At 40.4% G+C, this 14,682-nt stretch overlaps 1 protein-coding gene across 7 annotated transcripts in view; it reads left to right on the top strand.

Moving 5' to 3' along the window:
* LOC132297474 (uncharacterized) overlaps window positions 1–14,682 on the top strand; it is a 56,520-nt gene that overhangs the window by 32,514 nt on the left and 9,324 nt on the right. For all 7 annotated transcript variants that reach the window (XR_009479242.1, XR_009479237.1, XR_009479235.1 and 4 more), the window contains exon 4: window positions 14,342–14,601. Coding sequence is in view for 4 of the 7 variants with exons in the window: in XM_059794922.1 (XP_059650905.1) it covers window positions 14,342–14,601 (260 nt within the window). In the remaining 3 variants the exon portion in view is untranslated. The remainder of the gene's footprint in view (window positions 1–14,341; window positions 14,602–14,682) is intronic.

Here is a 14,682-nt window from a genome sequence, read left to right as displayed (position 1 = left end):
GGTCCCATGAAGTCAATCCCCCACACATCAAAAATTTCAACAATTAAAATGTTGGTGAGGGGCATCATGTCTCTTCGGGACATGGATCCAAGTTTTTGACATCGTTCACACGATTTGCAAAAATTGTATGCATCCCGAAACAAGGTAGGCCAAAAGAACCCGCTTTGAAGAACTTTGTTAGCGGTCTTTTTGGCACTAAAATGGCCTCCACAAGCAAGAGTATGGCAAAAATTTAGAATGCTTGTGGCCTCGGTTTCAGGAATGCATCGCCGTATGATTTGGTCCGGGCTATACTTGAATAGTTCCGGATCTTCCCAAAAGAAATGCTTGACTTGGGAGAAAAACCGGTCCCTCTCTTGTTTGGACCAATGAGCTGGAATTTTGCCAACCGCAAGATAATTGACAATATCCGCAAACCATGGAAGAGTAGAATGTGAAACTTGAAGAAGTTGCTCATCCGGAAAGGAATCACGGATGGCTGCGAATTCTGAAGATTTCTCAATAAGTAAGCGAGAGAGATGATCGGCGACAACATTGTCGGTCCCTTTTTTGTCCCGGATGCCAATGTCAAACTCTTGAAGTAAGAGGATCCATCGAATTAAACGGGGTTTTGTCTCTTTTTTCGCTAACAAATGCCTAAGAGCGGCATGATCTGAAAAGACGATAACCTTGGAGCCAAGAAGATAAGAGCGAAATTTATCCAAGGCGTACACCACAGCTAGCAATTCTTTTTCAGTGGTGGTGTAGTTCAATTGGGCATCGCAGAGAGTTTTGCTAGCATAATAAATGACATGCGGAAGTTTATCCACACGTTGGCCCAAAACCGCCCCTAATGCATAGTCGGATGCATCACACATGATCTCAAAGGGAAGAGACCAATTAGGGGGTTTCATGATTGGGGCGGAGGAGAGGAGAATGCGAAGTTTGATGAAAGCTTCCATGCAAGCGTCATCAAAATTGAACGGAACATCCTTGGCTAAGAGATTACACAAGGGCCGTGAGATTTTGCTAAAATCTTTGATGAAGCGACGATAGAATCCGGCATGGCCAAGAAAAGAACGGATTTGACGGACGGAATTCGGAGGAGGAAGATTAGAGATTAACTCAACTTTTGCCTTGTCTACCTCGATTCCCCGCTTAGAAATGACATGTCCTAAAACAATGCCTTCTTGGACCATGAAGTGGCTTTTCTCCCAACTTAGAATGAGATTCGTCTCTTTGCATCTTTGGAGCACAAGAGATAAATTTTTGAGACACGAGTCAAAGGAGGAGCCAAATACGGAAAAATCGTCCATGAAAACTTCCAAGAACCTTTCAACCATATCGGAGAATATGGACATCATGCACCTTTGGAACGTTGCCGGTGCATTGCATAGACCAAAAGGCATGCGTCGATAGGCAAAAGTACCAAAGGGACATGTGAATGTTGTTTTTTCTTGATCTTGGGGGGCGATTGCCACTTGGTTATAGCCAGAATAACCATCAAGAAAACAATAGAAGCTTTGGCCGGCTAACCTTTCTAGGATTTGATCAATAAATGGGAGTGGGAAATGATCCTTCCTAGTTGATGAATTGAGTTTCCGATAGTCAATGCACACACGCCACCCGGTGGTGGTTCGTTGTGGCACGAGCTCACCCGCTGAATTTTCAACAACGGTGAGCCCGGATTTCTTGGGGACAACTTGTGTGGGGCTCACCCACTTGCTATCAGAGATAGGATAGATGATTCCCGCATCTAGCAATTTGATCACCTCTTTCATGACCACTTCCTTCATATTTGGATTTAACCGGCGCTGGACCTCTCTAGTAGGCTTTGCGTCATCCTCCATATGAATACGGTGCATACAAATGGAGGGGTCAATTCCTTTCAAATCTGCCACTGTCCAACCAATAGCTTCTTTATGCTCTTGGAGCACCGCTAAAAGGTTGGTCTCTTGGTCTTTTTGAAGGTCCGAGGCAATAATGACCGGAAGGGTTTGCTTTGGACCAAGGAACACATACTTGAGATGGGCCGGGAGCGGCTTAAGCTCAAGTTGTGACGGAGATAACAATGATGGGACCGGAGGAGTGGTGGAAAGTTGGGGAAGTGGTTCTTTTGGAATTTTCCAAGGAGGTACATCCATGATAGCACTAATATCAAGCAAGGAATTGACTTCTTGAATGGCTTGATCAACATCAAAGTTTGAGAAGTCAAAATGGGACATGCAAGTTTCAAGAGGATCTTTGCTTAGAATGAAGGGGAGAGATTCTTCGACCACTTCATCAATGACATCCACAAGAAAACAATCATCCTCATTGGAGGGATGTTGAGTTGCATGAAAGATGTGGAGTTTGACTTGCATGTTTCCAAAAGCAATGTCCATTACCTCGGTTCGGCAATTAATTGATGCATTAGCCGTGGCTAAAAATGGCCTACCAAGGATCACGGGAATGTGCTTTTTTGGGTCATGGACCGGTTCCGTATCAAGAACCACAAAATCTACCGGGAAGTAGAATTTGTCCACTTTGATGATAACATCCTCGAGAATACCTCGTGGATGCTTGACCGATCTATCGGCAAGTTGCAAAACCACGGAAGTCGGCTTAAGATCTCCCAAACCAAGTTGTAGGTAGACTGAGTATGGAATTAAATTCACACTAGCTCCTAAGTCAAGGAGGGCCCTCTCGATTTTGCTGTCACCAATGACGCAAGAGATTGTGGGGGCACCCGGATCCTTATACTTCGGGGGAGTGCTGTGCTGAATGATAGCACTAACATTTTTAGTCAACCTCACTTTTTTTGGCAAATGATTTTTAGAAGTGCGCTTTTGAGTGCACAAATCTTTGAGAAATTTTGCATAGGGAGGGATTTGCTTGATAGCATCCAAGAGGGGCAAGTTAATCTTCACTTGCTTGAAAACTTCCCACATGTCTTGAATTTTACAATTCTTGTTCCCAAAATGTGTCGACTCTTGAAAACGTTGAGGAAACGGAGCTTTTGGCTCATAAGTAGTTTCCACATTTGGGGTGACATGTGTGGGATTTCCGTGAATGGTATTTGGACAAGAATTTGGATTAGAAGAGCTTGAATTTGGATTTTTCAAAGGAGAAACTTCCTCACTTTTGTCTCCATCGACCTTGTTGTCAACCACTCTACCACTCCGAAGGGTGGTGATAGCTTGAACTTGTTCATGAGTCGGCCCACTCGGAGGAGGGGTTTCGTCAATCACATGCATTCCTCTAGGATTTTCAAAAGGTTGAGAGGGAAGCTTGCCCTTGTCCTTTTGAAGCAATTGGTTCACCGAGTTAGCTATTTGGCCCACTTGATTTTCGAGATTAGTTATGGATTGAGTATGAGAGTGAACCATTTGGAGAGTAGGCTGCAAGGATGTCAAGAGTTGCTTGTTGGCATCCATTATTTGCTTATTTAATGATTCCATCATTTGCTTGTTTGCAGCTACTATCTCGTCAGTTGGACACACAGGAGGTTGATTGGAGACATTTGGATTGTAAGGAGGACGGTAGCTTGAAGAGGCTTGGAAAGGTCTACCTTGATATTGAGAAGAGGGCTGATTTTGCCGCCCTTGGTTTTGGAATTGGGAATTTTGTGGGGCTTGTTGCCGCCACGAGAAATTCGGATGATCTTGCCAACCCGGATTGTAGGTGTTGGAATATGGATTGTTCCCGGGCCGCGAGAACATGGCATTAGCTTGCTCTTGGTTGGGATTGGGAAATTGCTCCGGTGTGGGGCAATCTTCCGAGAGATGGAATGGACTAGTACACGAAGCACAAACTGAACTTGCTGAATTTTGAGACAACGAAGGAGGAAGATGTGGTGCCATCAATTGGTAGAATTTATGAGCGATGGCATCCACTTGAGATGATTCCTCCCTTATTGATTTTGGTTGACAAGGGTTGGTGTTGTTTGGAGTGGTTGAGGTCGGAGCCCTACGAGAATTGTGTTGAACTGAATTTTCACTCAAATTCTCAAGTAAGGTCCAAGCCTCATCCGCATTCTTGGACATGAACATCCCACCACACGAAGAGTCAATCATGAATCTATGGGTTTCGGTCAAGCCCGCATAGAAAGCTTGCACTAATTGCCATTTTGGGATCAAATGATGAGGACATTTTCGAAGAAGATCTTGTAGCCTTTCCCAAGTCTCGTGGAGTTGTTCTCCATCAACTTGAGAAAAGCTTAGAATGGAACGCCTCATTTGGTTGGTTTTACTCACCGGATAATACTTCTTAAGAAATTCTTGTTGCAATTGAGCCCAAGAAGTAATAGAGTTGGGAGCGAGGGAGTTCAACCAATATTTTGTCCTATCCTTTAGGGAGAATGGGAAAAGATGGAGATGAAGTGCATTGTCAGGAAATCCTCTCAACCGGATGGTCGAACAGATTTCAAGGAACTCATCGAGATGCTTATATGGATCTTCATTATCAAAACCATGAAAAGAAGGAAGCATTTGGATGGTACTAGATTTGATCTCATATTGAGCTGCATCGATGTTTGGCATCACTATGCAAGATGGAGAGGCATAGGTGGTAGGGATGAAATGATCTCTAAGAGTCATTGGCTCGATATTAGGAATTTCAGCCCTTTCATTCCCCGGATTTCCTATATTATCCCCCATTATATTAAATTCAGATTCAAGATCCCGTGTAAGAGTAGGTTCCCTAGGGTTCCGTCTAAGAGTTCTTTCAAGAGAGTTAATATCAATGGGAGAATCGATTGTGGGTAAGGAAATTGACCTACGACCGAACATCAACAACAAAGCATATACTCAACAAAGCAATTCATCAACCACAACTCCACATACGATGTTCCCTTTCTCCTCAATTATCAAGACAGAAAATAAATGGCTACGACAAGAACCGATGCTTGAACACAAAATTAAAACAGGATAAGAGCCTCAACAAGGGCTTCACAACTAAACTAAAACTAAATTTAACACATGCACGATATTCACAATTCGAAACTAGAAGTCACGAGACTTACCTGGGGTCCTCTAGACTTACAATTTGCTAGCAATCCCACGGCGAGCTTCGAGTCCCTAGAATCTTACAACACGAAGATGATCAAAACATACAAGGAATATTCACAAGACACAATATGCACAATCAAACTAAATTTAACCCTAAACTTTGGTTGCTAAACCGTTTGCAAGTCCCCGGCAACGCGCCAAAAATTGATCGGTTGATCAACTATACATCAACCTTCGCAATAGCACGAATCATTGTAAAATAGGGCTATTGGTCGGGTAAGTCGAACCACTGGGACTGCGCTAATCTATGGCAACCTAAGTGTCTAGAGTCGTTTTAGAGTGATAAGGTGTAATAAAGAGTTGTTGATTGGTTTGTCACTAAGCTAGAAATGTAAAGATGCATAAAATAATAAATGGAAGGAGATTAAAAGGAGTAAAACTTAGGTGGAGAGGACTAGGGAAATGAATCCACCACACACCTCATAAACATGCTAGCTTGCAATTAACTTGGGGAGCTACTTATGTAAATGACCATGATATGTAGAGATGCATGATAACTACACTATCTTCAAGAAGTTCATACAATCAAGAGCTAAGTATAAACCATCTAAGTATGATCCCCTAGGAATGGCCTATCAAATCCCTTACTTTGTATGGTAAATGCACATGTAATCAAAGACTAAGTATAATCCATCCACGGTTGGTATGAACCATCTACTTAATTACATTAAACTAGGGGTGTAGTATGGTTCATCGTTCCTAGGAATGGACTATCAAAACCTTCACAAGACATGCCAAGAAAACCATTTCATAATCTCATCTCCATTCCCACTATGAAGATGCAAGCTATAAAATCATGAGAGAATATAACCTAAAACAAGATGATGAAACTCAACATAATCATTAATAAAATTTAAGATCCATTACAACATGTGTAGAGCTCTAGCTTATGAAAAATACCACATACATACTTCATTCCCCAAATTAAGAACAAAACTAGAGTATGCTTACAAGGGAGGCTTCATCACCTCCCTAGAAGAAGAGTTAGTTACCCATTGGAGCCTTAGAATGAAGAAGAAGCTTGAACTCCATCTCCAATTTTCGAGCTTCCCTTTGTTAGCTTGAAGAACTCTCTTTCCTTGCTCTCTTCTCTCTCCTCTATCTTCCCAAAATGAAGCATACCAAATGTGTGGCCTTTGGTAGCCTTTTATTCTCCAACAAAACCCTCTCTCTCCTCCAAGGAACACCTCCAACCACTTCATAAAGAAGGAAGATGGCATTGAGGAAACCAATGTGCAAGTGGCTGAAAATGAGCCATTTCCGAGTGCAATCTGCCTGATTTTCGAGCAATCGAAAAGTGGTCTCGAGCACTCTAAATTAGTGTAATGTGCAACATGCTCTTCTTGCTCAACGCTGACCTACTTTGGTAAAACTGCTATAACTTTGTACCCCGAACTCCGAATGATGATCTGTTTGAAGATTTGGAGAGCTGATTCAGTGCTTTAAAAACTTCATGTTTTGATGAAGACCCAATTCTCAAGTCTGGTTGGTCGAAAATGGGGAGAAAGGCAGTACTTCAGTGCTGCCAGGCAGTTCTGCGCACCTCTGTTAAGAAGATCATAACTCTCTGCTCCGAACTCCGAATGATAAACCGCTTGAAGATTTGGAAAGCTGATTCAGAGATCTAAATCTTTCATGTTATGATGGAAGTCCAGTTCTTGAGTTTGCTAGGTCGAAAATGGCGACAAAAGTCAGGATCACTGCTGCCAGAAATTCAGAAATGGCATCCTTTTTGTTCAAAATTCCACAAGGCATCATTTTTGCTTCCTTTTTGCACTTTAACCTGAAAATGCATAAAAACATGCAAATGGAGTTAATCTACATAAAATAATCAATTAATGGACTTTGTTAATGTAATTTAGGGCGCTTGAATATACAGTATTCAGCGCTTATCAACGACCAACGTTAACATGGGATGAAATCATTAGAAATGATTTTAAAAACTTATATATTATAGGATATATGATTTGTAATATAACAGAACCATGAAGAAGGGAACTTCATCTTCTTCTTCTTCTTCTTTCTTATTTAATTTTTTTTTTTTTTTTTTTTTGATTTTTATATCAAAAAAAGAAGAAGAAGGGAACTTATGTGTTTTGATTTTTTTATCAAAAAAAGAAGAAGGGAACTTATGCGGCCGATCCTATTCATATGGGAGTAAGGCAAGGATGATAATGATGATGATTTGGCTCCTGATAAAACCCAACTTCTGGTCTCTATCATTATCCAGCTTGAACGGCCTCCATGTGCTCCTCTCTTTCACAAAAGTAGATGAAATAAAAGTTGCTGTGGATCTATGCTTAATATGCGAAAGAAATTTTGTAGGTTTTATGAATGGGAATGGGTGATTGTTGGACAAGCTTTGAAGCTTTTGGATTGCTGGTAATTAAGGTCAAAATGCTGTTAGAATTGCTGCACAACAACCATTATACGTGTATTAAGTGTTCGGGAAGGTTATGTGGCACAGAGATTTTTCTGGCTCAACGACCATTAGCCCGCTACGAGGAAAAATAATCCCTATGTGGCAATACCATGCCGACAAATCCCAAAAAGGGAAAATGAGCACCGTAACCAAAGTGGTCAACACCCAATTGTCTCCTTAAGACCAACTACAGTACGATTAGTCACTAGTACTCACTGGTTACTCGAACCACTCATTACAAGGCAACCTACGTACCTAGTCGAAGAAACCTCACGCCCTAGCGCCAACATCATTACCTTTTCTCTTCACCGTTCCTTAGAACACCTTTGGCCCCGACAAGAAGTCAAATGGATTATGGGCTACCTGCTAAACCTACGAGGTCATCCTTGTTCCACATCACTCCAGTTAATAATCTATCCGTTTGGATCCTCAACCGCTAGTACTACCTTCCGATACTCCAAACACATCCGGAATATGACTCCAGTTCACACCTTTTAAATTCTAAAACACAATCCACAGGGTAACACAGTACCTACCATCCATTACCTCATCCGTAAACAACCGGACGCGTCAACAACCTCACACTACCTGCCTTATGCAATTCCGCATCGCCTAGCTAAAACTGATCACTACACACAACCTCGTGACTCTCTTGACAACCGCACCATACAATCAACTCACTGAGGGTCAAAACATCCCTAACACATCCCTGTAGCTTTCCGAAATGGAAACCACCCCTCAACTAATCAGTCTCTAGAACAAACTCTTACAAGACCGCCAAGGATCACATCTACTAGTTGGTCACTTGTCACTGGCGTGACTCTATTAGTCTATCCAATACTTACGTCAACCTATACTTACTGGATCAAACAAGTTCCTTTAACAACCATAATCAACACGCCTCATCGGGCTGCACTAAAGTACGCGAAACATACGTCTAGAATCCCTAGACTATACTCGTGACTCCACCAGCCTCTTATCACACTGACCACAAACCGGTTCGAAGAGAACCGCTACACCAAATCGTGACCTAAATCACAAACACCGAAATCTTAAAATCACACGTCCCTTCCGAAAATCTCACATCCTAAACCCGACCTCCACGGTCACAAGACCCCATACATCTCATAAGACTCATGCACACCATGGACACCGTACCATCAAACATGGACCCGATCTAAAGTCATACCCCAAACACCACACCATGAAAGCAATGAGAAAATTGGAATATCCACGCACTAAATAGCTTAATCTACGAGCTAGAAACTCACGCCCTTCATTCGATAAGAACTAACACCCAAACAAACCTTGGAGCAACTGAGCTCCCCGCCTACTTAGGTCCTAGCCCACACAGCAACTACATTGTAACAAGTACCCCGCCATACTAGTTACTATCCCATGTTCAACCGCATACATGTATATCTATATACGTACATATGTAATGACCGTAACCCACACTTTGATACAATCATGTCCCTTCATTTAAAATTTATCATCATGCCTTCTCTCTAATCATCATTCTTTCATATAAAAATATACTTGCATAAACCATGCTCGATTTCCCGTCACATTACCATGCATAGCTTACTTGTCATACACCACAAATGACATACTTTCATTTACAAGCAACTTATCCAGTAGACACATAGTCCAATTATCATGCTTTAAAAGACTAATTACTTTTACACATCAAATAAACTTTTCACATATGAGCATTTTATATACATGCTTTTAAATTTCAAACACCTTTCGTTTCCATGGCCATGTATTCAACACATATCAACATTTAAACATGTAACGTGTAAACATATAGCAAGTAAACATCAAAACATTAAACACTTAAGCATGAAACATATAGTCAATGCCTTTGTTACATGGACTCTTCAAAAGTAGTAAAGTACCCGTGTTGGACACATATCCCTCGGACATGGGTATGGGATATGTGTCCGGCACTTTTGGTTGGACATGTACTTAAAAAGCATAGTCAGTCATTCAATTACATTATATTATTACTTTAAATGAGCTAAAGGCCAATATTGAACATTATATTAGATAAAAACATTACTTTACTCTAAAAAATAAAATAAAATAATTAAAAAAATGAATATTTAGCCGTATCCGTGTGTCCTTCTGTTTGGAGATTTGACACGTCCGACTCATGGGTACACACTCGTGTCCGACATCCGTACCCGAGTCCATGTAACATATGTCAATGCAAGTCTACCTCTGACCCCGTCTAGGTAAGCCACTACCTGTTGTCCTAAAGGTCTTTGAATCTTCACTCTGATACCAAATCTGTAACGATCCAAACTCGGGGGGTTTAGACCCTACCCGGCCCGGCCTGCCCGAGAACATCAAAGGGTAAAATAGTCTATATGATTATGACCTGTACCAGGCATTAGAAGTCTAGTTGAAGTCTAAAGAGTCAATCCTAACAATTTTAGATCACTTAAGAATGAGAAAATCAACCTTGGTCACTATTCGGGTCACTTAGGGTTACAAGGGTAAATCGGTCTTTTTGGACCTTATGACGTATTTGGGAGCTTATAATTGTCTTCTTAGCCATGTGTGGTCACTTGGGATCATTTAGAATTGAAAGAATTCAACTTGGTTCAAGACCCCGCCAGTTTTAGGGCTAAAAAGGGTAAAAATGACATTTTGGGCCATCCTACTCGTATCCGGACGCGGCCATGTTGGTCTAAGGCTCTAAGCCTCCTAAACACACTGTTGGACCCCTACGATGAAGCTCGGGGCCGACGAAAAAGTAAAAAAAAAAACAGGACATAAAACCTAATACCAAGCGCTCGGACCATGTCCTCCGAGCGCTCGGGGGACACCTTGACCTCCCCTTGCGCGCGCGCGCAGAGCAAGCTGCGCATGCAGCCCTTGCCGGCCGAGCGCTTGGATTCCTGCTCTGAGCACGGGCCTGCCCAGAAAATGGGCTTTTTGCCCTTTCTTGCCCGTTCTTGTTCCCGAACACTCCTTTGGCCATTTTTAACCTCCTTGCCCTTGTCTCAACTCACAAGCATGCATGAATGCGAAATATAAAACATCGAAATACAAGTTTTTGAATCACTTTTCATTTACAAATTTCAATGTACACACATAGTCATAGTTTCATCACTTACAAACCCAAAATGAATGAAAAGTAGTTCAAAAGATTATAAATATAAGTTTAGACCCTTACGGTCATAATTACAATGCTTCGCAAGAATTTACATCAACTAGGCATTTATTACAAAAATAATAAAAGTAAGCTTCTGTCCACCATAACTTCGCATTTAAGGGTTTGTCATCAACCACGTCGTTGTCATGACTTGAAAAATGTTAAAGGGGTGAGCTTGGAGGCTCAGTAGAAGATGCCTATGGAATCCGGGATCATACTTGGGGTTTCCACAACATTTACTTCACGAATCAATCTCAACAATAGTAGTTAGGCATTCCAATACAAGTATTCATAGAATGCAATGCAATGTCCCTTATTTTCCCAATCCTAGTCTCAACCGACTCCAAATTTGGCTTTCACCGGCCTCAATTCCCACCTACGCTAACTGACTTTACCGAGCTAAGATTGATACTATCTCGGCCTCTTGGTCATTTGGGGCCTAGTATCAACTTTTTCACGTCCTACATCGGATCGCGCCCCTTCTAGGTTGAGTTAGCACTGGACTTGCGATACCCGGTCTATTTCTAATTTTCTCTTTTCCGTCCATCCTAAGATGGCTAACTTGTCAATCTCTTTCAACTTCCTCACCATTCTAAAATGGCTCTAATTTCCTTCAAGTTCAAGTTTCCTACCATGCCATGCATATGAATGCAATTGCATCAACTTAACCTCTATTTTAATTATACAATAGAAATGACATCAATATGGCATTCTTTATAAAATAGATACAAGCATGGCATTCTTTACAATTTAAGCACACGTATGGCATTCTCAATACTTTACTCACAAGCATGCTTCCCATGTAAAATCATATCAATAAAATCATGCTAGCACATTGGCACAATTAGCAATTCTTCAACTAGTCAATGACAACACTTCATTTGCATGGAAAGAATATTATACATCAAATACTAGCATGCTTTCATCACATCTTCTTCAACATGGTCAAGTAAGGAATCAAGGGAAGATTACTCAACAAAAGGCAAAGTATAGAGCATTAGAAATCTCTACCTCAAGGATGGCAACCAAACAAGCCCTTATGCAAGCCCTAACTTTGAAATTCCTCAAGCCCTAGCATCAATGGTCTCAAAATGAAGCTCTTGACAAGTGGAACAAAACTCTCTCCTTGCTTATCATCAAAATCTCACCTTAAACCTCTCAAATTTGAAGATGAAACATGTAGCTATGTGTGTGTCTAGATATATAGAGAGAGAGAAGAAAATCTTAGAGACAGAGAGAGAGAGAGAGAGAGCTAGCCAAAGTGGGGAAAGAAAGGGGAGGGTTAGCCAAGTTCAAATGGTGTGTATAGCCCTCCATTTGCCATACCTTGTGCTAAAGTTACTCAATTACCCTTAAGCTTCATTGCAATGCCAAACAAGTCCCCGAAATATCTCCCAATGTATACTTACATATATATGTATGTATATATGTGTGAAAAGACCACAATGCCCCTCACTTAATTGGGCAAAACAGGGAGAAGTTCCCGAGCCTAATCATCCTGACTTCCGAAAAATTCTAAAATCAATTCCGCCACCTCTAATTGACTTAAAATAGTTAAAATGCACTTCTAAAACCTTCGGCTCAAGAAAATGACCTAGATGTGCCCGCGTGGCACGCAAAACGATACGCAAAAAATAAATAAAATAAAAATTTGAAAAAAATCCGGGACATTACAGAGTGAAATTGATAGTTCTATAGGTTGTTAAGGACCACTCTGGCCTTATATACATCATTATTGTTCATTATAGTGTCATTATTGCCATTACAGACTGTTATGGCCCATTACGGTATTTGAATTCGATAGTAACCTTAAAATATGCTTAATCTTTTAGGATAATCATCTTTTAAGAAATTTTACTTTGTCAAAATCCTTTGAGCTCTACTTATCAAAAAAAAAAAAAAAAAAAATTCCTTTGAGCTCTAAAGAAATTCTTATGCTCTTTTAATGAAGATTGAAATAAAGGAACTGGAGATTGATCAATAAACCTCTTCTATTTCTTAGTATTGAAGGGAGTTTCTAACTCTCATGGTCATATTCGTTTTTGTTATGACAAACGCAGTGAACCAAGAACAAATTACGAATTGCGTTGGAAAAGTAAACATGCCACACAAAGAACATAGTTTTTAGCGTGGTTTGACAGAAGTTGTGTCTATTGTCTCTCATAATCCCACTCCAAATCCTTAACGCCCTTATATATCGGGCTACAAGACAGTACTAAACAGGGTCAACGACCTTCAAGCAAAAAAAGGGTCGAAATTTTTTCCTGGGCCAGCTTGAGCCCACACAAAGCTCAATCATCAGGTCGAAACCAGGTTGCAATGCGACCGGGAACCAAATTCAGGCCACAACATCACAATTTCCCAACACACAATTATCGTCTTCTTTTGACAAGGAAAATATCGCTTGATTATTCCAACCACACTGATTTTCTAATTTGTAATTCTTTGCAAGAGAAAATTTTTATCTTGGGATAAATGTAGTTTGGGTGTTGGGAAAAATACAAGAGGACAATATTCAATTTGGATGCTAAAGATTTTGAAAATATTATGCAATGCCTTCCAAGCAAATTAATTAGATCAGAGTTATACGGGCCACCCTGCCTTTTTTTATTGCAAAGCGAATGAAGATGGCTTTAGCACTCTGACAATAGCAAAGTGCAGAATTTAACCATTTCATGTTATTTATTTATTTTTGAGTGACAGGCAAAAGCTTTTTGGTGTGGGAGCCTTATGATTCTCTTCAAAGAGGGTGTCACAACCATGCTACCTTAGCACAGCCGAGAAAAAATAGCAGTGTACCGCATCCAATTGTCTAAAGTCCTATTGTCACATTTGTTACTACTTATCTCTTGCAAAATTAAACCGGTTACCCTTTTCCTGTTGCTCAACATTCATATGTGAATTTCATGAAAGAGTTCATGTTTCCTTCCATAGAACTCAAAATCATCATCTTACCCCATACCTTAATACCCCCCTTTATGGTGTGGAGTTTATGGTTTACTATTTCCACCTCCACCTCCATCCCCTCAACACACACCACCACCACATGTAAAACTTAGGGAGTTGGTTAATTTGAACCTTGTTTGCTGCTTAAACTTGAATGCCAAGAAAACTTGTTTTTAGTGACATCTAATAGTTCCTTGCATTTTTTAATCATTTGCCAGCTTATTCAGTGTTAGTTATTGTGCTCTCGCAACAGTAAATAGGGCAAATATATTAAGTCCTCAACCCATAGAAGTAAGAGGAAATCAGAAGGCAATTGAAGTGGGTCATGGCTTTCTGTACTTTTTATGGTTTTAGTTTATAGAATCTGTTGTACTTCAAATATTCTTTTATTTTTTAAATATAATAAATTAAATGTCCACTGCTGTCGAGTTCAACGTTATACATCAGTGCAAATTATAACAATGGAGCAGAAGTTGTAGTGGGAGTATTGGAAGAAAACTTGGGTAGCCTTGATTCTGGTCAATTGTTGCATTTAGTTCATACTGTGAGATGATATAACTTGCTTGAAGTACCAAGGATTTGAGGAATGCAGCAAAGGTCAAAGTGGAGAGAGGGCTACCTGGAGGTTTTAATTTTCATAAATAACGACTCAGTTAATCATGGCACTGGTTCGATTTTTCACATTTAAGTTCTAGAAGAGTTCAGTGGATGATGATTGTTGTTCTGTTTCTTTAAATATGAATGTTTGTTATCTGTTTAACCTAAATTGTATATATGCAGAAATAAAATGGACAAGGTTATATCAATATCCCCCAACTAATGTTAGGAAGTCAAAGGGAATAAATAGGCAACTGATGGTGCGTCCACAGTATCCTCCTATCATTTATCGTGAGAGTGAAATTCCTAATGTCAAAACCGATTCAGAAGTGGCAGTTGTCATTGATGGTGCCTGGAAAGTAGGGGACTTAATTGATTGGTGGACCTCTGATTCTTATTGGTGTGGACGAGTGACTAAAATTTTGGGCAATGACAAGGTTAAGGTAATACTTCTAAACTGTTCCAACTCATTCACACTGCTATCCAGTTAGCCAATTTGAACCTCTTATGATGTTAATGTCTTT

Source organism: Cornus florida, unplaced genomic scaffold (genome assembly GCF_030987335.1).
Source record: "Cornus florida cultivar Cherokee Brave unplaced genomic scaffold, ASM3098733v1 CherokeeBrave_3.0.0_Hap2_Chr01, whole genome shotgun sequence".
Taxonomy (NCBI): domain Eukaryota; kingdom Viridiplantae; phylum Streptophyta; class Magnoliopsida; order Cornales; family Cornaceae; genus Cornus; species Cornus florida.
The sequence above is the reverse complement of the archived record's forward strand: the minus strand, read 5'-3'. Positions and strand labels throughout refer to the sequence as shown.